The sequence below is a fragment of the Lissotriton vulgaris genome, chromosome 12, assembly GCF_964263255.1.
Source record: "Lissotriton vulgaris chromosome 12, aLisVul1.2, whole genome shotgun sequence".
In the NCBI taxonomy this organism is placed as follows: Eukaryota; Metazoa; Chordata; class Amphibia; order Caudata; family Salamandridae; genus Lissotriton; species Lissotriton vulgaris.
In genome coordinates, this window is record NC_141700.1 from 108,508,872 (window position 1) to 108,535,640 (window position 26,769).

At 46.4% G+C, this 26,769-nt stretch overlaps 1 protein-coding gene across 3 annotated transcripts in view; it reads left to right on the forward strand.

Moving 5' to 3' along the window:
* The window catches only part of DAP3 (death associated protein 3), a 112,293-nt gene that overhangs the window by 39,723 nt on the left and 45,801 nt on the right, over positions 1–26,769 (forward strand). For all 3 annotated transcript variants that reach the window (XM_086947411.1, XM_086947412.1, XM_086947413.1), the window contains exons 2-3: positions 4,260–4,306; positions 13,524–13,637. In XM_086947411.1, coding sequence (XP_086803537.1) covers positions 4,260–4,306; positions 13,524–13,637 — 161 coding nt within the window. The remainder of the gene's footprint in view (positions 1–4,259; positions 4,307–13,523; positions 13,638–26,769) is intronic.

A 26,769-nucleotide genomic window follows, 5' to 3' on the forward strand; every position in this document is an offset into this window, starting at 1 on the left:
GAGCTTCAGAGTGCAGATTCAGAGTGGAGCTTCAGAGTGCAGAGTGGAGCTTCAGAGTGCAGAGTGGAGCTTCAGAGTGCAGAGTGGAGCTTCAGAGTGCAGATTCAGAGTGGAGCTTCAGAGTGCAGAGTGGAGCTTCACAGTGCAGAGTGGAGCTTCAGAGTGCAGAGTGGAGCTTCAGAGTGAAGCTTCAGAGTGCAGAGTGGAGCTTCAGAGTGCAGATTCAGAGTGGAGCTTCAGAGTGCAGATTCAGAGTGGAGCTTCAGAGTGCAGAGTGGAGCTTCAGAGTGCAGAGTGGAGCTTCAGAGTGCAGATTCAGAGTGGAGCTTCAGAGTGCAGAGTGGAGCTTCAGAGTGGAGCTTCAGAGTGCAGTTTCAGAGTGCAGTTTCAGAGTGGAGATTCAGAGTGGAGATTCAGAGTGCAGCTTCAGAGTGGAGCTTCAGAGTGCAGATTCAGAGTGGAGCTTCAGAGTGCAGATTCAGAGTGGAGCTTCAGAGTGCAGATTCAGAGTGGAGCTTCAGAGTGCAGAGTGGAGCTTCAGAGTGCAGAGTGGAGCTTCAGAGTGCAGATTCAGAGTGGAGCTTCAGAGTGGAGCTTCAGAGTGGAGCTTCAGAGTGCAGATTCAGAGTGCAGATTCAGAGTGCAGAGTGGAGCTTCAGAGTGCAGAGTGGAGCTTCAGAGTGCAGAGTGGAGCTTCAGAGTGCAGAGTGGAGCTTCAGAGTGCAGAGTGGAGCTTCAGAGTGGAGCTTCAGAGTGGAGCTTCAGAGTGGAGCTTCAGAGTGGAGCTTCAGAGTGGAGCTTCAGAGTGGAGCTTCAGAGTGGAGCTTCAGAGTGGAGCTTCAGAGTGCAGAGTGGAGCTTCAGAGTGCAGAGTGGAGCTGCAGATTCAGAGTGGAGCTTCAGAGTGCAGATTCAGAGTGCAGAGTGGAGCTTCAGAGTGCAGATTCAGAGTGGAGCTTCAGAGTGCAGATTCAGAGTGGAGCTTCAGAGTGCAGATTCAGAGTGGAGAGTGGAGCTTCAGAGTGCAGATTCAGAGTGGAGAGTGAAGCTTCAGAGTGGAGCTTCAGAGTGGAGCTTCAGAGTGGAGCTTCAGAGTGGAGCTTCAGAGTGGAGCTTCAGAGTGGAGATTCAGAGTGGAGAGTGGAGCTTCAGAGTGGAGATTCAGAGTGGAGAGTGGAGCTTCAGAGTGGAGATTCAGAGTGGAGAGTGGAGCTTCAGAGTGGAGATTCAGAGTGGAGAGTGGAGCTTCAGAGTGGAGCTTCAGAGTGCAGATTCAGAGTGCAGAGTGGAGCTTCAGAGTGCAGATTCAGAGTGGAGCTTCAGAGTGCAGATTCAGAGTGGAGCTTCAGAGTGCAGATTCAGAGTGGAGAGTGGAGCTTCAGAGTGCAGATTCAGAGTGGAGAGTGAAGCTTCAGAGTGGAGCTTCAGAGTGGAGCTTCAGAGTGGAGCTTCAGAGTGGAGCTTCAGAGTGGAGCTTCAGAGTGGAGATTCAGAGTGGAGATTCAGAGTGGAGAGTGGAGCTTCAGAGTGGAGATTCAGAGTGGAGAGTGGAGCTTCAGAGTGGAGATTCAGAGTGGAGAGTGGAGCTTCAGAGTGGAGCTTCAGAGTGGAGAGTGGAGCTTCAGAGTGGAGATTCAGAGTGGAGAGTGGAGCTTCAGAGTGGAGATTCAGAGTGGAGAGTGGAGATTCAGAGTGGAGAGTGGAGCTTCAGAGTGGAGAGTGGAGCTTCAGAGTGGAGAGTGGAGCTTCAGAGTGGAGAGTGGAGCTTCAGAGTGGAGAGTGGAGCTTCAGAGTGCAGAGTGGAGCTTCAGAGTGCAGAGTGGAGCTTCAGAGTGCAGAGTGGAGCTTCAGAGTGAAGCTTCAGAGTGCAGAGTGGAGCTTCAGAGTGCAGATTCAGAGTGGAGCTTCAGAGTGCAGATTCAGAGTGGAGCTTCAGAGTGCAGATTCAGAGTGGAGCTTCAGAGTGCAGAGTGGAGCTTCAGAGTGCAGAGTGGAGCTTCAGAGTGCAGATTCAGAGTGGAGCTTCAGAGTGCAGAGTGGAGCTTCAGAGTGGAGCTTCAGAGTGGAGCTTCAGAGTGGAGCTTCAGAGTGCAGTTTCAGAGTGCAGTTTCAGAGTGGAGATTCAGAGTGGAGATTCAGAGTGGAGCTTCAGAGTGGAGCTTCAGAGTGCAGATTCAGAGTGGAGCTTCAGAGTGCAGATTCAGAGTGGAGCTTCAGAGTGCAGATTCAGAGTGGAGCTTCTGAGTGCAGATTCAGAGTGGAGCTTCAGAGTGCAGAGTGGAGCTTCAGAGTGGAGCTTCAGAGTGCAGAGTGGAGCTTCAGAGTGCAGTTTCAGAGTGGAGATTCAGAGTGGAGCTTCAGAGTGCAGAGTGGAGCTTCAGAGTGCAGAGTGGAGCTTCAGAGTGCAGATTCAGAGTGGAGCTTCAGAGTGCAGAGTGGAGCTTCAGAGTGCAGATTCAGAGTGGAGCTTCAGAGTGCAGAGTGGAGCTTCAGAGTGCAGATTCAGAGTGGAGCTTCAGAGTGCAGAGTGGAGCTTCAGAGTGCAGATTCAGAGTGGAGATTCAGAGTGGAGCTTCAGAGTGCAGAGTGGAGCTTCAGAGTGCAGAGTGGAGCTTCAGAGTGCAGAGTGGAGCTTCAGAGTGGAGCTTCAGAGTGGAGCTTCAGAGTGGAGCTTCAGAGTGGAGCTTCAGAGTGGAGCTTCAGAGTGCAGCTTCAGAGTGCAGCTTCAGAGTGCAGCTTCAGAGTGCAGCTTCAGAGTGCAGAGTGGAGCTTCAGAGTGCAGAGTGGAGCTTCAGAGTGTCAAGAGCAATGCCAATAGCTCTAACTTTAACAAAGGCAAAACCATTGCATTGTAAATGCTTGTTGTTAGTTCTTGAGGAGAGCCCATTTCAAGGGCAGGGGATCCGCAGGAGGAATTGGGGTGCAAGGCAAGTGCTTTAGGAAGGTACACGGCATTCATAGTGCACAACTTAACTTCTTGGCTGGTTGTCTCTTGAGTCTATTCACAAACCCAAGATGACTGCCTGAATATTAGAGAAAATCTTTTTGGGGTTCCAGTTTTCTGATTAATATCTCATCACCATTGAGCTCTGTACCTTCCATTTACTGTGTTTAGGAACATTCTAGGAATTCTGTCCAGACACCCAGGGTTTGCCATAGACTGCTTTGTAGCTGGGATCAGTTGTTCATTTTCATATGGTCCCTTATGTGTAAAAAAAATAAAAATGTTTTCCTTCATTCTTTATTTTTTTGGGGGAGGGGGTTATCTTTTTATTGAACAGTTGCTCAGTATACAACAGTACAGGTAGAATGAAAGATACATATAGCAGGTCGATTGTGGGAAATACAGACCACATCCATTTCCAGCAGTGATTGCATTATCAAATATATTGCACTCACATTGCTACAGGCACAGTTTTCTTCCAGGAGCAGGACCAGCGAGAAGTATCCCCTAACCCTCCCTCTACCCCTACCCCTAGACCTCCTCAGGTCTCCCTGTAATGGAACGTGTTGCCCCATACTTTCTCGTATTTACGGGGCAGTCACAGCTCTGGTACACCTAATGTCCCGCCAATTGGCACCAGTTTAAGTCAGTCTTCCAGTCCCGGATATTCAGGGGTCTATTTGCCCCAAATGCTGTAGCGATGTTCCGTTTAGCCACCCTTGCTGGCAGCTGCAGCTCGTGCAGGTAAGGGCGGTGGGGCTGGATGAGGGGGTATTTCGACAGACGAGGGAAAATTCATTATTTATTTTCCCTTGTGGTCGTCTGTCGAATCCCCCCAACCCGGCCCCACTGCTCAAACCTGCTCTGGTTGCAGCTTCCTGCTGCTAGTGTCAGCCACAGTTTATGGTACCTGGTCTACTTCTCCTTCCCGGAGATGCCCAGTATCAGCCATTTAGCCTTCAACGAAACCTCCAGACCCGTAATGGCGGCCATGACAGCTGGGACCGCCCTCCAGTATGGTTGGATCTGAGGGCATTCCCAAAGTGTGTGGAAAAAGGTGTCAACAGCGCCACATCCCCTAAGCATAGTCATAGCGGCCCATGTGGTGCAACCTGAATTGAGATTAGTAGGATCTATGTAGTATGCGCAATTGCAAAAGGCGAAAACGGGCCCTTATGGTGCCATGCATTTAATCTGTAGAGTTAGACATTCTGTCTAGGATGGTCGTATGTGTGTGTCAAACCACTGTTTATTCTTCAAAATGTTAGACTTTTGTTATTCACACCCGCTTAATTTCCATATTTTGTCTTTTGCAGAAGTGATGTTCAGAACACTGAGGACATGGTTACCTCTGTGCCCACAGGTGAGTTTCACATTGTTTCTCCTTCACCACTCCTCCATCACACTGCCAGCACCACCATTTTTAAAAAAAAGCATAGCACATCTCTGATCTAGGTTATACATATAGACTATAGTTATTATGTTTTATGTTGTTATGGGCTTCTGTGCTAATTTGTTGGGGTCTGCATTGGCCTATGATGTGCTGTAAAAGTGATTCTGGTTGCTGAAGGTGATGCATGCAACTGGCAAGGTTGGTTTTAGACCCTGGGAGTATTTGTGCTGGCTGATTACATGGTTGGCTTAGCGGGATGTGTGTTATGGATCCTGCTGAGTTCAGGTGTTTTAAATGTGAGTTGTGGCGTTGGAGTAAATCTGGTTTATAAAGTTGAATGTTTGGGTGTATGATCTGTATATTTGTGCATAGGATCTGTATATTTTTGGGACTTAAGCATGTATGGTGCAATTTTGAGGAGATGGTGAAGATGTGTGTGTGTGTGTGCCTTGCACAGGTAGTAGGGCGAGAATATTTGTAAGTGGAGTCCGTGTGGATATCGGTAGGATCTAGGAATATTTGCTGTTAAAGGAGCGTTTAGCAATGGGAGTAGTTAAGTAAGGGTGTCATATGTTTTGGTGTGGGGTGAGAGCGCTATCGCGGACTGCGAGAAGAAGGAGCATTGAGAATGGATGGTGAAAGCAGGAGAGTTTAGGATTTGAAAATCTCCAAACCTCCGGACGGTCTTTTTCTCATTATCTCTAAGGAAGACAATGAGAACAGAGAATTGAAAAACAACCAGGGCTTTAAGTGAATCCGGGTCATCCCAGACCCTTTATTCACTTTAGTAACTTTGCTGGCAAAAACAAAGATCAGTTTCTCAACCAAGACATTGAAAACCCCTTAGGTAATTCACATTAATAAGGCCATTCCTGTTAACCCTTCACCTATTTTACCTCGTCTTCTGCTTTCTAAAAGTATTTGCTTTTTCCTGATGTGGTGTTTCTGTGGTTTTGTGATGCAAAACTGGAGTCTTGTATAGTGCAAACTGAGAACACCTCTAGGTGTGTGGGTTATTTCAGGCTGTGGTTGGGTGTTCATGATGGCACAATTAGGAGTTCTGGAGGCAGTGTGCTTTTCTCAGTGTCTGTAAGTAAGTCTCAAATGTGTTTGGCCTCTCTGCAGAGTGCACAAAGTGAGAGTCACATATGTGTCAACTGTAATTACAGTTTTATGGGAAAGTGTACTTGGGAGGTGTACACAGTTTAAAGGGTTTGGCAAAGGGGAGGTAACACAAGGAAGTACATACAAAAGGACAGAATAAAAAGACAGGGATGATGAAGAGGAAGGTGGTGGCGTGTGAGACTTACAGATTGAGGATTTTAGAAAGTTGTCTTAAGGAAAGGGTGCGGTATACTGGTGGAGTATTTCAGAATGATGTAGGGAGTAAAAAGGCGCAGGTGTCTAAAACAGCAAGAGACTTCAGAGGAAAGTGGGATTAAGGGGAGAACTGAAATGACTGAGACATTTTGAAGATTACAACCCAGTACACACACCTTTCATTTACAGTCTCTTATTATCAGATTTGAAATTTTTCAATTCTAGTTATTCTCAATAAAATCATTGTTACTTTTTTTAATCAGCTACAGCTAACAAGCATTGGCAAGGCCAACAGGCCTAACTTGTTTTAGGTGTATGTTCATTGTTATGTGCTATGTCTGGGTGTAAAAAACTGAAAATTCACAGACGGGCACCCAAATGCTGGCCAGGTGGCACACTGTGAGAAGCACAAGATTTTGGTTCACGTGTTTTGGGCCATGCCCCTAATTACATAGGCCATGCCTCTTGGAAAACATTCCTAGTTATGCTTTTTGGCAAATCCTCCTTCAAAGATCCCATCTTTTTCATCTCACTTAAAGCACTGGGCAAAATCCAACTAGGTTTTTACATTTTACATGGTGTCCGCCCTTTCCCACCTGTTCCCCACTAATTATTCAATCCGCTGTTCCTATTCCAGACCATAAACTCGGGTATGGTACTACACTCACCTTCTCACTGGGGAGGCCTTTACTTCTATTTGACCTCTTACTCTACGTCCATTTATTTTTTATGAGTCTACTCACTGCCACACAGATTGGTGATTTCTTATCCTGCTCACATTAAAATCCTTTCCCTTTGTAATACGGCCACATTTCACCTATTTATATTTAGGTTGTGCAGCGTTTCTGCAGGAAGACAGATGTTTGACATTGTAAATCTCATTAGGAAATAAATAACACGACCTAAAAAGTACCCTTTTAAATTCAGTTCTGGAAGAAGCACCAGACAGTAAAGAAGGAAAGTTTATCAAGGTCATTCATTCTTGAGCAAGATACCTTTTACAAATAATTCTTACTTATGTCTTCAAACAAAAAGCAGTAAAATGTTAGATAGCCCCATAACTGTTATTATTTTGTCCTGGCTCAGACTGTTTTTCATAGATTCCTATCCTGTAAGTATTGGCAAACATCCCCAAATTGAACTTCAAATATAGATTTCTACAGCCCATAAAGAGTAAGGGAAGTCGACACAATGGATCTCCTTGAATCACTCCATATTGCAGGTTTAAATATTTGATTTTAATTTAAACAGGTGGTGCATCACGTGCTCCATAGCCTACTATTATACATCTCAAATTGTCTGCCTTTTAAACACTGCAAAACTGGTGTCTGATAAACTTCTGTGATGGGGTGTCAAAGACAATCAATTAATCCCACACATGAAAGCAGATTCTTTTTCTCCCATCAAGATGCCTCCTCTTACGTGTGGTGTATGTATGTCTAAATAACTTCTCTCTATCATCTTGACCAGGGAGCTCCATGTAGTTTGTCGCGGATCCACGCGGAGTGCTTACCAGTATCAGTCCCATTTGTTATCCTCTGACAAATGCTTGTGCCAGTTTCTTGTAGTAACTATGTACGCTCGTTCAGTCTGTCTTGATTGCTCATTTCTGTCCAACTACCGCAGGGACACACTCATGCTTCTTGCCGAGGTTTCCAGAGTGCTGTCGGGATGTACTCCCCAAGGAGTGCACATTTTTGGGCTTTAAATGGATGCGGGGATTTCTGGAAAATGTTTGTTGCCTCAAAGTCATTTAATTTCTGTGCCCCTATTAGTTCTTTAACTAATGGAGATGTTGTATTTTTTCTTTGTATTCTTTGTAAGTTAAATACGTTTGTTTACACGCAGTTTTACTGCCTTCTGTCCCTACTTTTCATCATATCTTATTGTGTTTCACGGAGCACAAGAGTTCAGAATAATATGTACCCATTTGTTATTATTAACTGAGCAGAAAGCTATTTAAGGAGGAGTAAAATTATGTTTCAAAGTGAAGTTGTCATTTAATTTTTCCCACAGAAGGTCTAGTCTTCTTTTTTTCCTAAGAAAGAATTACATCTTAAAACCTGTAATGAATATCAAGTTTGGTAATAGAAACACTTGTTCTGCTTTATCTGCAATAATGAGATATTATAAAACTCGAAACAGCCTATTTGTTTTCGATCTATGGTATTCTGTGTTAGTTTCCACCCAGGTTTACATATTTTTGTGTTGCGTTTTTGGTCATCTTGTCTCTTTTTAATGCATGCTTTCTAGTTATGGCATGTTGTTTAGGTTTTCAGTGTGAAAACGGCTGTGTCATTTACCCCCACAGACCACCACCCGCTGTTTAAGTGTATTGTACAAAAATGTTTTTCTGGCACCATTGTGGCCACAGCTCTGTTGGCCACTTCTGAGGCGTGTCTTCTTCCCTGAGCAACAAAGTAAAGAGAATTCTTTCAGTACACTGTATGCTTCATCGTTATGCAGTTTTAACGTAATTGGGTGCTTGGTTCAATGGTCTGGAATCATTTTGAGTTTACTTTATTGTCTTCACAAAAACTAGCTCCTCCAATTTTAGGTACGCAATACATTCTTTCCATGTGCCTATACCAGAAGGAAAAATGTATCCAAAAATAACCGTAAAGCATAATCTTAAACCTATGGCACACACTATGTTGATTATCAAACAGTCACAGTAGTATATATCTCAATTTGTTATCAAGTAAATCCTAGAAAAAATGGTATATGGTTAAATGAAGAGCACTAGAACCGACAGTGGCTGATTTTTACTGTCAATTTATAGGTTTATCAGAGCAGTTGAACATTTACTAACTTTAAACCATCCGCATTTGGTACTACTTTGTGATTTTTGCCCATAACATTGATGACTTAAATACCTTTCCAAATCCCAGTGAAGCGAACACCCCTTTCCACATATCCTACATTGTTTGAACAAAGCAGGAATCTGACTTGGAGTTTGCCATGTACATGGCAGACCAGCACCGGGAACTCAACTGTTTATAAAAAATCTACACTTCCATCCCAAAACCCTAGCCTTCATTGTCCTTGCTAGCCTTCGTATCCATATGTACGCTAAAGATTGACCCACCACAAGAAAGAGGCTCACGTAACACTTTGCCCAAATCCACTCATTGTTCAATTTTTTCTTAACACAGTATTTTTCTAACATAAATGTTTTGGCAACAAATGTAGATTCTTGAGCCATAGTTTAAAGCAGTAGACTATGATTTTGTCATCAAAGAGTTACAATTTGCAAATGGAAGAAAGTGTGCCCAATGGAGAAACAAAGGCTCTAAGAGGGCAGACTACTGCTCTGCAGTGAACAAGATGGATGACTTGTTGTCATCAGATACCTACAGAAGCCTTAGCACCCTGGCCTACACTTGAGCGGGATGTAAGTAGGCACTGTTAATCACCTGAAATAGGGGATACTTTTTGCATACTTAATCCCAGCATTTCTTTGCTAGCAAACAATACAGTTCATGATCATATTGAACCCGTGTGTGGAATAAAGTGTACACACTTCCCGTCAGCTGATGTAAATCCCGTAGTGCGTCCTGCTTATACAGTGCAAATACCCACTAGCAAGGCTTTATGTACCAAATATTGACTTGAAAACACTGCCAACATGGGGAGTACAGATATTTATTAAATACGGCGGCACAAATACATGTGTACAAATTGAGAAGGCTTTGGTCACACAAGAAAGTGCAGCATAGAACGCATGGTTGGACAAGCATTTACAATGCAATGGTTTTGCCTTTGTTAAAATTAGAGCTATTGGCATTGCTCTTTACATTATTTTTATTTATGTTTTTTTAACATAAATAAATGGCATTGTCATTTACAATGCCACTAGCTTTATCTCTCGCAAATGACACACACAAACACACACAGAGCCCCCCCACACACACAGCCACACAGAGCCCCCCACACACAGCCACACAGAGCCCCCCACACACACAGCCCCCCACACACAGCCACACAAAGCTTCCTTCACACACAGCCACACAGAGCCCTCCACACACACCCACACAGCACAAGCGGGCAACAGGGGCACACGGAGGCACAAGCAGGCAACAGGGGCACACGGAGGCATAAGCAGGCAACAGGGGCACACAGAGGCACAAGCAGGCAACCGGGGCACACGGAGGCACAAGCAGGCAACAGAGGCACACGGAGGCACAAGCAGGCAACAGAGGCACACGGAGGCACAAGCAGGCAACAGGGGCACACGGAGGCACAAGCAGGCAACAGGGGCACACGGAGGCAAATGCAATGTTCTGGGCCTTCTGCCCAGTTTTAATAAGGTACTGTGCCTTCTAGCGCTTATGTGTGCTTTTGCGGCGCTCCTGTGCGCTTCGTTCGGCTTTCCTCCGAGTGCCCCCCTAAGCCTCACGCATCTCGCGTGAGCGGCGTACAGTGCGGTCCTTGCGAACCGGAGGTGCGAGTCGTACTGTTCCTTGGAGCTGAAGCGCACAGCTTTAAGTAAGTTCCCCACTGGTCAGGGTACGATGCAGCCCAGACAAGAGCAAAGGCCAGGGATTAGAAGCAGGGCTCAGCGCACGGTGTGACTCGAGCGTAGGAGGGGGTGTGAAGCGCACAGCTCTCAGCGCATACACTCCGGCTCAATCGAGGCACACAGTTCTTGATCTCTCCCCACAAGGCACACAGTTCCCTTTACAGCGGAGCAGGAAGGCGGGTGCCCTCAATCCCGGACCAGATTCGGGGGCGTTGACGAGAAGAGGCTTTCGGCTGACGTAGCCAAAAGCGAAAAATTCTCGGGAACGCCCCCGAATCTGGTCCGAGATTGACGGACAGAGCCCTCTCCCAATGGCTAGCCTCCATTTATGGAGCTAGCCAATGGGAGGAGGGGGCGGATACCCGACCCCACAGAGAAAAACATAAGTACTTCGTACGCATTTGCTAGGCAAAACCTAAAAAGGCATTATGAGATCATGTTTCCAGCAAGCAACCAATGACCATAGACTTAGCCAACTTTCTGATGGAGTTGGAACTGTAGATGATGTTTACAAAAAGGAAAATGCTGCAGTTTTAAGCCAAAGCATGGAATGCCCAAGCTTCGTAATGCTATGCTTGTTGCTCTGTGGCATGCTTCTTGAGAGAGTTGGGAGTCAGCTGGCCTCCGGGAGACACCACAAGGATCTTGCCAATAACCTGTCAACCATGACACCTGGTTTGGGCAGCTGTTCATCCTTAACAATTTTTTAATTAATTCATTCTGTAAGACTCTACATATTGTTGGCCCCTTGGTCGTTTGGACTTTTCGATTATATCTTGCTTTTTATATGATACCTAAGCACTGAAGATAAGGGACTGGTTATGACCTCCGCATGGAACACTACCTCCTCTCTTGGCTTGCAGTGGGAGGAAGGCAAAGGCAGAGATATTGCAATATATATATATAGGGAATTTGAGTATTTTGCCATTCACTTACAGCACTGCACCTTAATTAGCCAGTGTTGTTCTTACCTATTTTAACAGTCTTTAAAGCTTGAAGTACTGAATTACCTTTGCTGAGGTTCAAATCTTACATGCAGACGACCCTCTGATCTCTGCAGCAGTTACTCTTAACACTGTAGTGCCTTCCTGCTTTGCTGAGTCCTACGCCCAATTTACATTTTGTTTCCGAATTTCTCCATTCTCACATAAAGTTCATTGTTTCCATGCCAGCTGACACCACACATTTATGCCAACTTCATCAGAAGAGTGGGCCTTATATGGCAACCATTTAAATGCTATTTCTTTTTTGTTACCTTTGCATAATTCCCCTCAAGATTTGGCAAAACAATGTTTTAGGAAACCACAAAGAGGTGTTTGAGCTATCAATCAACAGCACAACAGGATTTCAAGGGTCAATTGCCTTATTTTGCATAATAGTAAAACAGGTTTATATGTACAGGAGAACATCACCAAAGGAGAGGCAATCAGAGTGGTCTGTTTCACTGTCTGTGTTTAACTCTGTTGATTGATTTTTTGCGGTCATACATTTATTAGAGAAGTTTCACTGACAATAATACTAAATTATATCTGTTCTTTGTTGTAGCTTCCTGTGCACAATCAATGGCTAAGTTGGCCCCTTTAGGACAGGGACCTTTGACTCTGGCCATAGCATAGGTTTCAAAATTCATTCATTTTACTTCTTGCTCATGTTCAAACATCCCTACGCCAGGTCCATCCACCACCCATTTCTTAAGAAGAATCCAAAGCCTTTTACGCCAAGTGCATTATCAAAGTATCTTAAGACTTCATTCATGTGGCTCGCTAATGGAAGCTGCTGTGCTCCAGATCCTACGGAGCAAGAAAATCATTACAGTGCGGTTTAATTATTGATATCAAGTGGCGGGGAGCTCTGCTCTAATCCCGCGGTATTTGAAGCGATTTGTGGAGCGCAGAGAGCTCTGCTTCGCGAGGAGGTGAGAGCCATTTATCACTGTAGGAAAGGTGTTTGTGGGGCTCGAGGCAGAGCTGATCTCGCAGCATAGGAGGATTGAACGCGGAAGGAGAATCCCACGCTATGGATGTACATTGAACACAATTGATTGGGACTGTCAGCGGACAATACCACCATAGAGAGGCACAACAAGCAAAACTGGCAACAAGTGTTGGATGACTCGCTTTCCAAGTAGATGCAGCACAAACAGAACTTTGGAGGAGTTTCTATCCAGTATGCGCCCACAGGAGCACCGATGGGGTGGTAGAGAAACCAGCACGATGGAGCTATAACAATCAATTCACAACTGTCACAAGAAGAAAAATACTGTAGAGATGCAACAACAAAACAGGCGGATTTGGGGGTTTGGGTCTAGAATATGGTAAGCCTATAAATCACAATTCTAGGGCGCTATAGTACGGAAACACAAGTAATAGTGGCAGAAACCACTAAGGGAATTCCACAATCTTGCAGATGCAGCAAACAATACTGGCAGAACAAGCGAGTAGTCTCCTAAGATACGGATACAACCAGCAGTGCTGATGGAACAGTAGAGGAGCAGCAAAAAACCACAGATAGGAACATTGGGGGGGATGCAGCTCTGTAAAGATACAATATGCAACACTGTTGAGATTGTTAGGGGAATCCTGTGCTCTGCAGGGGCTCCAATGACCTCCTATTCTGGATCTACAACCAGCAGCAATTCTGCCAAAGTCTGCTAGAGGTGTCTTTCCAGACAGACGTATCAAGCAACAAAGACATGAAGCACTACTCAAACCCTGCGAGAGCGATGCAGGAACAACCCTGTTGGAGAGCGCTAGAGGAATGCTTACTTTGGAAATAAAAGAAGCAATGCTGACAGGGAGGGTTACAAGGATTGAGTACTATGAAGATAACTGCCTGGAGCCTACTGGAGAAATGTAATGTAGATATTGTCATGGACGTGGGACGTGAACGCTCACGTTGTGCTGGTAAGGTCAAATTGAGTGTTGGAATTACTGAATTCTCGTTGGCAAAGTAGGAAAGGCATCCTGTGATAATGTTGCCTTTAAGTTAAATATTTACTGCACACATGATGCCCCTCTGTTACTGTAAATGTACAGTACTTTTTCCTTTTGGCCAGGTCTGTTGGATTATTTAAATAATTAATCGAGGCTATGTGTAAAAATTGGTTTATTAAAAAATGTTGGACAGCAAAGAAACCAGTCTTATTCTAGGACTCGCCAAACAAACCCTTTGCTCCCCATGATTGCCTATTTCATGAAGTCCTTTAGTGTTTGTCTTCTATCTGTTTAGGTTTATATAGGCTCAAAGCAAGCTAGAGCACCTAAGAGCCTACTAACTGTCACTAAGTAAATTGGGGGAAAAAATAGCAGCCTTTTCATAGGTTTCGCATTTTCTTCTCCTTTGCAGCATGAGTCAAGACACACTCTGCCAGGTATTGCCAGGGCATGGATTACCAATGCCGCAGCCTCGCTCCGAACCGAGATGCCGCGAGCCATCTTCAGAACCAATGAGGGTGACCCGGTGAGTTTCCACATTATCTTGGTTGCAGTACGACAACAGACTCCTATAGACTGTCCAATAGGAGGTAGAATCAGCTTGTAATGTTTTTTGGGAGGCAGTTCACTTGAGGTAAGATAACCATGCTTCAATTCAGTCCCTTTACTATTGGCTATCGGCTCTCCAAAATAAGTGGACTCTGAAATAAATCTGACCATAATAGATGATTATAGGAGACCGGCTAATTATTTGGCTACTCTGGTGGGTCTTCTTGATAAGTTGGTAAAGTATTTTCAGTAGTCATGAAATCAAACTAGCCAATGCACTAACATATTGAACCCAAGCAGCACTTGTTCTGCTGTGTCAGCCTTGTGTGCTGCAGGGTTATCCATCACCACCCCCTTTTGTACCGCTTTTGTCTGCCATAAGTGTGGCAGGGTATGCTCAGACATGAGTCCTTTGCTCACTTTGCCACTGGATTCAAGCAAGCCGGGCTGAAGACGGCTGGAATGCCAGAAACCGGTCCTCGGAAGCTTGTTTCCGGTCCAGGGAAGGCATGGCTTGGCAGTTCGGGCTGGACTGTTCCCATGAGGCACATGGTCAGACTGATTTGCATATAGCCATGTCTGAACTGGGGTGGCCGAGTGGGCTAAAGAACGGTGATGGATTAAACCCAGATCTTTTGACTCGGTGTGAGTGTTTGATTGATTCAGATGCTCCGGCCATCACCACCCCCTTTTGTATCGCTTTTGGCCGCCATAAGTGTGGCAGGGTATGCTCAGACGTGAGTCCCTTGCTCACTTTGCCACTGGATTCAAGCAAGCCGAGTTGAAGACGGCTGGAATGCCAGAAACCAGTCCTCTGAAGCTTGTTTCCGGTCCAGGGAAGACATGGCTTGGCAATTCGGGCTAGACTGTTCCCATGAGGCACAGGGTCAGACTGATTTGCATATAGCCATGTCTGAACTGGGGTGGCAGAGTGGGCTAAAGAACGGTGATGGATTAAACCCAGATCTTTTGACTGGGTGTGAGTGTGTGATTGATTCAGATGCTCCGTCCATCACTACCCCCTTTTGTACCACAGGGTTATCCATGGCTCTTTCTGAAACTGTTTGCGGGCTTTTGGAAAACTTTATTTAAATGTAAGTAACCATACTCTAAAAATCGATTTAATTTTATTCACACCAATTGTGTCTGCAATCTTACAACTTGAAATCAACAATGAAAAACGTATGTTAAGGATTTTAAACTGATGGTAGTTCATGACTAAGGCTTTGGGTTTTCAGTGTTCACTGTTTTTACACTGAAAAACCGACAGAAAACACGTCTATTTGTATTTATTTTTAAAAATGCAAGCAGTAGAAAGTACAGCTTCCTTTTGGACCCTGGAGTCTTTGAATCATGACTGACGGATGCAGATAGACAGCATGGGGTTACAAAAAGAGAGCCTGTGTTTTTTTTAATTAAAAAGACAGGTAATTTCTTTATGTAGCTTATATAGGTGATATGCATATTTGGACTACATTGGTTTCTGATCTGAGTTATTTAAGTACATTTTATATAGGTTTGAAACCCTTTGTGAACAAAGTGTAAGAACGCCGAAACATGTTGATGTGAGCTATCATGGATTTCTTTTAAATAAATATAATTTGGAATTGCGCACCTTGGGGGCCTGCCTTTTCTTGTTATGGGTCAAGCATTTAAACACTACTGACACTTCTGACAATTAAGGGTAAGTGAACGTTTCACAAATAAATGTAATTCATAAATAAAACTATAAATAATGAATCAAACTAATGTAAAAATAGACTTGTGGCAATTTCACTATTTTCACATAGTTCAAAAATGAAATCAGAGTAATTACAGAGTAGAGAAGCAAGAAAGTAATATGAATAAATGAAGATTGAAATGTGAAAAAATAAATATGACAACACTAAGAGCCCTTATTGTAAGAGTTCCCAGGTATTATTCGTATAATTCCAATAGCAAAACCCTGACAGGCACATGCATCAAGGTAGGATTTTGCGAGTACCTAACTGCGATAATTAAGGAATCTCAATTAAGGACTCGCAAAAGCCGGGGGGCCTGGCTTGCCGAGCTACGGAATGGCTGCTTGGTGAGCGTGCTCAGTCGGCCAAGGATTAATCCTGCAGAAATCTGCATAATAAGGGGGAAGCGAACCAGCCGGAGTACACCCTAAATGTAAAGCAGGACTTGCGGTACACAGCGTTGCTGAAATATCCCGCCTACCACCTCCAGAAGTGGAGTTACAGGACCTGCAGAGCACAACCTGGGAGCCTTAGCAGGCCCAGACGACGTGCAGTCGGGGACTTGGATTAATCGAGGCTGAGGCTTTAGCCGCAACATAGGCCCTGCCAGGTGAAACTGAGGTACGGTCGCTGACCCGTGGGCCCCTCGGCGGAGGTGTGGAGGATAACAGAGGGTCGGGCAAGACTGCACAGTTGCCCCGCTGCACGGCGCTGAGGCCTGTGGACGTGGTGGCGGCCATCGGGCGCTCCGGGCCGCGTGGGCGCCATATTGTGAGGGGGGAGACCCGCGCCAGACCCGGCATCAGCCCTGATTTGAGAGCACCTCCTGGTGGCATTGGCGGGTGGTTGCTGCCCCGGACGCCTCCTGGTACGAATCGAGGAGTGCGTGTTACTTATGACAGCTGTATGGCCCCGCATTGTTATCCAGCAGCGTGTGGGCACTTTGAAGAAGGCGAAGGCTGCTGGGCAATCCTGGGAATGGGAGCGCCATCCTGAACTGTTCTGTGCACTATCGCCATAATCTCACTCCTGCATGAGTGGTGGGAGGTTCTGAGCTGTCATCAGTGTGTGAGTGCCATTGACCTACCTATGAGTTGGTGACGCTGCGACCGAGGTGAGCCACTGAGGAAGGAAGCTCCTATGCTCTACCTGCTTTCTGGGTGTTGGTGAGGGCCTCGGCTGGGTTCTATACTGCTGCCCGATGGCTTGGTGGCCCAAAGATCTGCAGCAGCCGGATGGACGCGTGGCGGTGTGGAGGTGTAGCGTAAGGCTGGCGTGGGGAGTGGTGGCCAAGCTGCTGCTGTGGTGCTCATCTACATAGCCAATATGGGTAAGCAAGACGCCAAACAACCCAACATAAACTTTGAGCAAAGGAGGACGACCAGGCTGATGGAATACGAGACGGAGACAGTTGCGGGAGGTCCTGTTGAAAATCAGTCAGAGGATCAGGGGGAGGACATCCGCACACTCAAGCTGGAGATGCATTCCAGCCTCCTCACCATCTACGCAAAACTGGACACTCTGACGACTCAAATGGAATCCGTCAAATCTCATGTGGGAATCCACGAACATCGTCTAGACATATTGAAAAACAGGCAGACTGAATTCCATGAGTTTCTGGTAGAAACGAAAGTACAGCTGTTGCAGATGGATGAACTGTTTGGTGTGATCTGCGTGAAGAAGCAGGATTTGGAGGCGTGGTCGCACCGCAACAACTTACGCATTACTGGCATACCGGAGACCACGGCCATTGTTAAAATGGAGGCATTCGTAACAGAACTGCTGCAAAACCTTTTTGATGCCCACCTTTCACCAGTCTTTGTGGTGGAGCGAGCGCACGCGCCCTGGGACCCAAACCTCCGGTCGGGGCCACTCCCCGGCCAATATTGGCGAAAATCCTAAACTACCAGGATCGTGATCTCATTTTGAGGCAGGTGCATCTGATGGGGAACATAACGCATTAGGGGTACCAGTTCTCCTTTTATCCGGACTTCACAACGGCAGTCCAGGCGGCAAGACGTGAATTTCTACCAGCCCAAAAAATCGTCATGCAGGCACAAATCCCCTATTCGCTACGATACCTGGCTAAACTGAAGGTGTCACATGATGGATCCTCTCACTTCTTCACCGACGCCAAGTCCGCACAAAAATTTGCAAAACATGAAGGGGGTAAAAAAGCGCGACAAGCTCCAGGGCTGGAGTCATCTGCAGGCAACCAGCTAAGTGACAATGACTGAAGACATCTGTGTTTTCTAAATGGGGCATGCATATTTTATGTTCTCCTAGTGTGTTGTTTTCTTTTTTTGTTGTTTTGCCTCAGAATATTTGAACCCTTTGATATGGGTTGGCATCTGCGGGGTGCAGTTAACCACTCTGTACTCACACTCAAATCTGGCAGGGAGACGGATTGGATGGTGGGGAAGGTTATTTTATATGTTCTGGAACTGAGAAATGTCACCGCATTGTGGGAGGAATCGAGATAGGGTGGGTTGGGGCGGAATCGATATGCAATGCCATTTTTTTATGTTTAGGGGTTGGAGGGGGTGCTGGGTAGTGGGATGGGTGTGTTGTAGTGTGTTTTGCTCATGTACCAGACCAAGGTTGGATCCATTGCACAGTCAAGACTATGGTGATGAAGCGGGAATCTAGCTACCACAACTTCTTGTTATTTACAATGTCACAACCATGCTAACAGCATGAGTCTTCTCACATGGAATATCAGTGGTTTGAACGATGGAAGAAAGGCCAGGCTTGTACATGCCTACCTAGCTAGGCACATTATAGACCTATGCATACTGCAGGAGACTCACCTTAATGTGCGGCCCTCTCCGAGGCTCAAGCACAACAAATGGGGGCATGTCAACTCCTCAATATACTCCAACTATGCTTGTGGGGTGGCGATATTGATTAAGCGGGGACTGGACTGGAGAGAGCGGGAGGAACACATAGACCCAGAGGGCAGGTTTATTTTATTGTTTGGTACGCTGGATGGTGTGGACATTGTGCTGATAGCACTCTATTACCCGAAATGTGGCCTCCCCTGCGTTCCTTCAGGACATCTGGGCTCGGGTCAGGGTGATGGGGTGTAGTACGGTTCGGGGGGGGGGGGGGGGGGGGGATTTCAATGCTGTGCTAGACGACTGACTAGACATACATGGAATGGCACGCACATTGCATCCTGCTGCGAGCACTGCTTTACATACCACTATGGAGGATGGTGACCTGAGGGATGTTTGGAGACTGCGGAATCCCGTGACGAGAGAGGGCACCTGCTTTTCAGAGCATCACAAAGCTTGGTCTCGGCTGGACTTTTGGCTGGCTTCTCGTGAGGTGGCCAGTTGGGTCATAGATGTGGCACACTTGCCGCACACTTTATCGGACCACGCCCTTGCTTTTTGAGTTTGGCCTCCCTGGTTCAGTGCCATCTGAGTACTCCTGGAGGCTCCCCCCACATGCTCTATTAGATGAAGCCTTTAAAGAAGAGATACGTATGGATTTCACTGACTATTTCGCAAATAACATAGGCTCTGTTGATACGGAAGCCTTACTGTGGGAGGCCTTCAAGGTGGTCATTAGTGGTCAATATTTGCTTGCCAGGCCGGGTGTTGAAAGCCATTAGGGGAACGCATACCTCCCTGGAATCTCAAGTGAAAGAACTTGAAACACAATTCTATGCGACAGATAAATCCTTAAGCCTGAATCTACTCAAAACCAAATTATTGGACTATGCCGAGGAGGCACAGCGCAAGGTAAAGTTCCTAGGAAGCATGCAGAGGCGCGAAGATATGGGGAGGGCGATAGGCCGTGGAGAACGCTTGCCGGTATGATTCATACCCCACGGTCCGCAGCTTATGTCCCAAGTTAGTTAGTCAGTCAGCAGGGAAACACAGTTAGAGGACAAATGGAAAGTGAATTTAATTTGAATTTAAAAACATTTGTACAGCGCTCGTATACCCAGCGGTTTCATGGCGCTAGTGGTGATCAGTGGATGGCAGCAACAGAGAGATTTAAGGGTAGGCTTGAGTGAACAAAAAAGTTTTAAGGTTTTTTCGGAACAGGGGGTAGGAGAGAGAGGTGCGCAGAGCAATCGGGAGGGAGTTCCAAAAAGTTGGAGCCAGGACAGCGAATCTCGCTCCGCCCGCCCTCTGCTTTTTAAAGCGAGGGATGGTAAGGAGGGCCAAATGGGCCGAGCGAAGTTCTCTGCCTGGGCAGTATGGTTTGATGAGGGAACAGATGAACTCGGGAGCAGTGCCCGCTCTGGCTTGATAAGTAAGACAGCCAAGTTTAAACAGGGCACGCTCTCTTATGGGGAGCCAATGCAGAGTTTTGAGTAATGGGGTGACCCGATGATATCTGGGAAGGCCATGGATCAGGCGGGCCGCCTAATTCTGCACCAGTTGTAATCGATGGATCATGTATGCAGGGGCTCCGTTATAGACTATGTTACCGTAGTCTATACGGGACAGTACCATGGCCAGCATGATGATTTTTAAAGCTGGGGGGGAAAAGAAACGGGAAACTTTCCTAATTACTCTGAGAGAGAAGAAAGATGAGGAGACCACGGAGTTAACTTGTGGGAGAACAGTAAGCTGGGAGTTAAGAAAGATTCCCAGGGTTTTCACTTTGGGAACCGGGAGTGGAGGGGCACCAAGGGAGGGGGGCCAGAAGGAAGAAGACCAAGGACTGCAGCCACCTCCGGTCAGGACCAGCTCGGTTTTGTCCGGATTGAGTTTGAGGTGGCTGCAGTTCATCCAATCTTGAATGTGGGTCATGATGGTTTGGACGTTCAGGGCAGAGGAAGGTGAGTGGGACAGGTTGAAGATTAACTGGAGGTCGTCCGCGTAGTTGAACACTGTGACCTCCAGTTGCTGTAACATAAAAATGAGGGGGAAGATGTAGAGGTTAAACAAAAGAGGGGAAAGTGATGAACCCTGGGGGACCCCGCATTCTACCTTACGAGAGGCCGCCGCAAAACCAGCCAAATGGACTCCTTGTGTTCTCCCAGCAAGAAAGGACTCCAGCCAAGAAAAGGCTAGGCCCTCTACACCCGCCGCCTTGACACGGTTAAGGAGGATGGTATGGTCCACCGTGTCAAAAGCGGCGGATAAGTCAAGGAGAATCAGGGCTTGCGGAAGGTTGATGTCGATGCCTTCACGCAGCTTGTCCATGACTGAGATGACCACTTTTTCGGTAGAATGCAGGGGGCGGAAACCAGCTTGGCAAGGGGAGAGGCAATGGTTTGCCTCAATGTGAGTGCTCAGCGTGGAAGTGATGTGGGTTTCGAGGACCTTTGCAAGGTAGGGAAGGAGTGAAATGGGGCAGTAATTAGAAGCAGAGGAGGGATCGGCGTCCAATTTTTTAAAGATTGGGATGACAGTCGCCGATTTGTGTGAAATGGGAACATGACCGTGAATAAGTGAATCGTTGAGGAGGGTCAGAGGGGGGATGGGGCAGGCTAAGTAGACTTCCCTGAGTATGCGGGCAGGGGCAAAGTCCTGGGGTGAGCCTGATTTGACCCGTTGGAGCAGAGGACGAAGGGTGTCAATGGTTAGGAGTGGGAAGTTGGTCAGTTTAACAGTGGAGGGGGGGGGAGGGGGTCCACAAAGGTGGGGGAAGGTGGGGGGATGTTGTGTTTAATTTTTACAACTTTGTCTATGAAGAACTCGTTAAGCGAGTCAGAGGGATTGGGACGGGGGAATGGTTGATGTGGCTCTGGTGGATGAGGCAAGCTCATGAACGGTGGAGAAGATTTCTTTCGATTGTGACTCCGCAACCAGTATCCTGTGGGTGTAATATTCAGCCTTAGCTTCCAGGATGCTCTTTTTATAGGTTTGCAGAGTGGCCAGGTAAATTGTTTTTAAGGCAGGATCGTAAGTTCTTCGCCAGGCTCTTTCAGCCCTTCTTGCAGCAAGTTTTTTCTCTTTAAGGTCGGAGGTAAACCAACGATTGGCTGCATGGGCCCGTTTTACTGAGAGGCGCTTGAGGGGGGCAAATTCGTCGCCTGCCCTCGTGAGCCAGTTGTTAATTGCGGCCAGCTGAGGGGCAGCTGTCCGACCAGTAAGATCCGGGCAGGTCGTGGCCAGGGCCGAACAGAAGGAGGGCATGTTTACCTTACCCCATTTCCGAACCCAGGTGTTTTTGGGAAGGGGGGGTTTGACCGGGGGTGCTAGGGCAAGGGAAAACGTGATGGTGGAGTGATCTGACCATGGGCAAGGAGAAATAATGGGAGGAGTGGATGAAACATTCAGTGTCCAGATTTGGTCCAGCATGTGGCCATGTAGGTGGGTTGGGCTGTGGATGAGCGGTACAAAATTCAAATTTTTCATGAGGCTGGTGAATTCCTTGGATTGGGGGCTTTCAGCCGGGTCATTGGGCCAGAAATTGAGGTCCCCTAATACTAATACAGAAGAATGATTAACTACCAAAGTGGCCAGAAGGGTCTGGATATCGGGGAGGAACGAAGGAGTGGGCTGGGGAGGACGGTAAATAAGAACAAAAGTGAGGGGGGCTTGATGGGAGGTAGAACGGGCTACGAGGAGGTCGACATCGGTGATAAGTGGGGAAGGAAAGATTTGAAAGTTGAAATCAGTACGAGCTATTAAAGCCACTCCACCACCCCGCTTGCCATCAGGGCGATCCGCACGAATGGCGGAATAAGTAGATGGTAAGGCGGCAAGCACGTTGGGCAGGGAGTCGGTCTTGAACCAGGTCTCAGTTAAGAACAGGAGATCTGGTTCATTGGTGTCGAGGTAGTCAAATAGCTCGTATTGGTGATTTACGGCGGACCTGGTGTTTAGAAGGGTAGCCGAAGTAGAAAACAATTGGGCAGAAGGGGCTGGGGGTGAAGGGGGAACAGGGGAGGATGTGGAGGCAGGTGAAGCAAGAAGTGATACTAATCCGGGGGGGGGAGGGATGGAGGAGGACTATATAGACCAAGGAGTAGTAGGCCAGTAGTGGTAGAGGAGTCTGGGGGAGTTCTCCACATTCTACTCTAAGTTATACACGTCCACTCAGGATAGCTGTCCGGAAGGCATGCAGGCATTCCTGGACTCCCTGGCACTAGTTTGGTTCAATAATAACCACAGGGGCATCCGCTTACAGTTGAGGACGTGGCCGATGTTATACAAAGCATGCCTCCAGACAAGGCACCTGGATCTGAATGCCTGGCAAGCGGATTCTATAAAGCATGTGCTGGCACCTCGCCTACTGGCGGTATATGAGGAGGCTCAGGAGTCGGGCATATTGCCCCAAACTATGCGGGAAGCGATAATCGTTACTTTGCTAAAACTAGGAAAACCTGACAGAGTTAGATTCATACCGACCACTGTTGTTAATCAAAGTCTATGTCAAAATTCTAGCGAAACTGATAGCAAATAGATTGCATCCTCTGCTCCCCCTCATTGCCATTCCGGACCGGTCAGGGTTCATTCCCGGCAGGTCGACTTCTCATGATCTCTGTACGCTCTTTTCGATAATTCACTATCTACACCCGGATGTGCAGGCCGCGGGAGTGTTTCTCGATGCCACATGGGCCTTTGATTCACTTGAGTGGCCATATCTCTTTGTGATATTGGGTCGCATGATGTTTAGTCCCCAGTTCATTGGCCTGATCCGATTACTATACATTCGGCCCTCCACTCGGATAACCGTCAATGGGCTCCTGTCTGAACCCTTCCCAATCTCACGCGGTATGCGTCGGGGGTGCCCCTTATCCCCCTTACTTTTTGCTGTGGCAATGGAGCCTGTAGCCGTACGAATAAGACAACATCACACGGCCAGAGGGATTGGATTTAGCACCAGAAGCCTACTCATCTTACTGTACGCGGATGACTTCACTTTATATATTACAGATCCTGAGATAAACTTAAGCCCCCATATAAGAGAGTTTATAAAATTTGGAGGTCTGGCAGGTATATCCATTAAGTGGGTGAAGTCAGTCATATTCCCCCTGACAGATAACACGAAAGTCACGACTACTGAGTTTCAGCTAAAGTGGGAAATTGAGAAGGTTAAATATTTGGGCATCTGGATTAGCTGTGATCTGCAGGAGTTATGGAGACTGAATTTTGGTTGCGCTGTTGACTGGCTGGTGAGTAAGGTAGCACTATGGTCAAGACTACCATTATCACTGGCCGGAAAGATTGCGCTGGCTAAAATGGTAATTTTACCTACATTTTTCTATCTTTTCGGTAACCTGCCTCTCATCCTTACGCAGGCCTTTTTATAAAAGATACGCTCCCTTTTGATATCGCTGGTATGGGCTGGTGGTCAAGCCAGGGTGTTGTGGGAATTATTGACACTGCCGTTGACGCAGGGGGCTCTGGGAGCCCTAGATATGAAGCTATACGCACTATGTGCGCAGGCACAGTTTTTACACTACTGGGTTCACCCTACACTGTTTCAGCCGCATGCCGCAGTGGAGACTGACGCGGTTAAGCCTGTGCCTATAAGGGTAGCGTTGTATCAGCCCTATAGAAGACCAAGAGAGGACATTGACACTGCTGAAACATTGAGCTGGGCGTGGAATGGGCTGAGAAGACGGGCGGGTGCTAGGATACTGCATGCTCCCTCTATACCACTAGCGCAAAACTCCATGCTGCCCGGTGTCAAAGACTGGATAAGCAAAACAATAGCTCAGAAACTGACATCACACACGTTTGCAGACTTATATCCTAACAACACATTCCGGGAGCCCCCAGATAAGATAGAAGGTCAGGGTGTGTTATTTGCTGACATGTTTCTTTATCATAAATTGCGCTCCGCATGCCGTGCCCTACATGAAGACTTCCCTGCTCCGCCCACTCTCTCAGCCCTGAAAAACCTACTGCGCTCCCCATCACCATGCAAACTAATTACACGCCTATATACACGCATGCAGGCGGATGTCACAGTGATACGGCCAAGCGCACTGCAGGGGTGGACCTTTGAACTACCTTTGGCACTCACAGAGGAACAATGAGCATACTGTTGTCGTCAACTCACTGAGCTGTTCCCTAACTATAAGCTTAGATTGGTTCATTTCACATTCCTCCACAGGTATTGCAGGACACCAATAGGATTACATCGTATGTGACTTAAAGCAGATGAGTGTTGCTAGAGATGCGGATATACTCCGGCCTCTTTTTCACACATGGCCTGGGACTGCCCAGCTCTTGGCTCATTCTGGTCCACGATCTTCACATCCATCAATCAGATTACAGGGTTGTCTCTGTCGCCGTCCTCTTTGCTGGGCCTGTTGGGCTACGTTAAAGATACACCAGTGAAAAAACAAACTCCATGCACTTCTTTTATTGTTCGCTAAACGTCGGGTGGCCGTGCACTGGGGGAGGGGAAAGGTACCCTTGGCTAAAGATTGGATAAAAGATGTGACATATGCTATTCCCAACTGAGTGTCTTCTGGGAGTTAATGCCGGCTGCCTCCAGACCACGAGACATTTGGGGACCATTTGTTGGTTGGGCCAGGGAGCGGGGAGTGGGTGAAGGATCTGCAATGCCTACTGTGGTCACGGAGGAGAACCTGACATGAATCAATATGGAAATCAGACATGTCTGTTATGGGGGGGTGTTGGGTGGTCCTGAGACCAGTCCATATTCTTCTACAATTGTAAACCTCATGTAAGATGTGAAATGACAAGAGATGGGATGTACTGCTTCATCAGTAGCCCGTTATTTCTTTGTTACAATGTAAAATATGTGCTTAGAACTGATCCTAGCTGGATACAACTGGAACATTGGTCGGTTGGGCTGAATGTATGGTACATTATTTATTTTCTTTGTGCATAAAATGTCAATACATTTTTTTTTTTAAACTCCCAAAGGCATATGCATGTAGGAATCGCTGTAAAAATAGCAATACCTACACATTCCTTATTTGCGAGTCGCAAATAAGGAATGGCTTCTCATTCATTCCTATGGGCCTACAGGCCCATTGGAATGAATTGGAAATTGCATGCGCAATTTGCGAGTACCAATAGGTCCTCGCAAATTGCGCATGCAATTTCAGGGTGCAAGGGTGTTGCACCCCTGAAATTGATCTGTGCGCAACATGAAACTTTGAAAAATGCACAAAACTGCATATTTCAAAGTTTTTGCAAATTACCATGAAGTTCAACTTCATGGTAATTTGCGCCCCCTATTAGCAAAATCGCTTATTTTTTTACTTTAATGCATTGCATTTAAAGTATCTCAATTTGCGATTCCTTAAATGCAATTGCAATTTAAGTAATCGCTATTTAGAGATGACTTAAATTGAGATTTTTGCATTTGGAATGATGCATATCAAATGCAAAAATACCGGTCGCAAAGGGGCAGATTCTGAGAATCTGCCCGCTTGGGACCGTTTTTTCTTTTGATGCATGTGCCTGTTGGTTCTTAATTTTCGTAAGTAATTTCTATTGTGCTACGTGTGTGCTAACTGCACTTCAACCTTTTAGAAAAATGTACTTCCATCAACCCACCTAAGTGTAGAACCGGCAGCAATCTTCCAGGACAAACCACGTATACTTTCATTCTGTAAGATTTGAGTTTCTTAATGGAATTTGAAAACGTTGGTGTCTCTTGTATGTAATGGTTCAGCTGGTTGGATGTTATGTGAAGTATATTTAGTTTGTGGGTACCTAAGTGATTATGGGCAAACACAGCTCAAATTTAAACTTGACATACACTTTTTTGGGGGCAGAACAGAAGTCTGTTAAGTAATTAAGTAAAAAATGCATTCTGTTGCGGAAGGTGAAAAGAAATCTTCTTTACAAGCAGAAAAGCCTGCGAATGGCAAAAATAACACCCTTGGGCACTCAAATGTTGCGCAAGCGGTGACGTGCTTTTGCATTCAACTGAGGTATTTTAGTTGTTCAGAGATAAATGTTAGCCAACATTAACCTTTCCGCAGGACAAGTTGTCCTAATATTTTGTACTCAAAATAAACGTACACTATAAATATGTGCAGCCATTAGCAAGATGGCTGGAACAGTATGGACCCTTCAAACATGAATTATATATTTGTTGTGATGGTTGAACAAAGACAGCCGAAGAATCAAAGTGACCATAATAAAGGGCTGGAACCAATGAGCTGGATATAGGAAGGTGAAACACACAGTTGCAGTACAGACATTATCCTGGTACGCTTGGAGGCTGGAGAATGTGGTTCACTCTAATTATCCCATTCCTGGAAAACCAAACTCAACTTAGCGACTGTAACCTCAAAAAGACTCTCTGATACCTATCGGATTACTCCACCTTTGAGCCAGAGCATTGATGGGAGCACCAAAATGATATAGTTTGGTCAGATGCCTAAGAGCAACCCCATCACTCCACCAACCTACTATGGCACATGACCGTCTTGGTCCTATCCTAAGCCTTCCCTGGTATACACGGCTGACTCTTGAATAT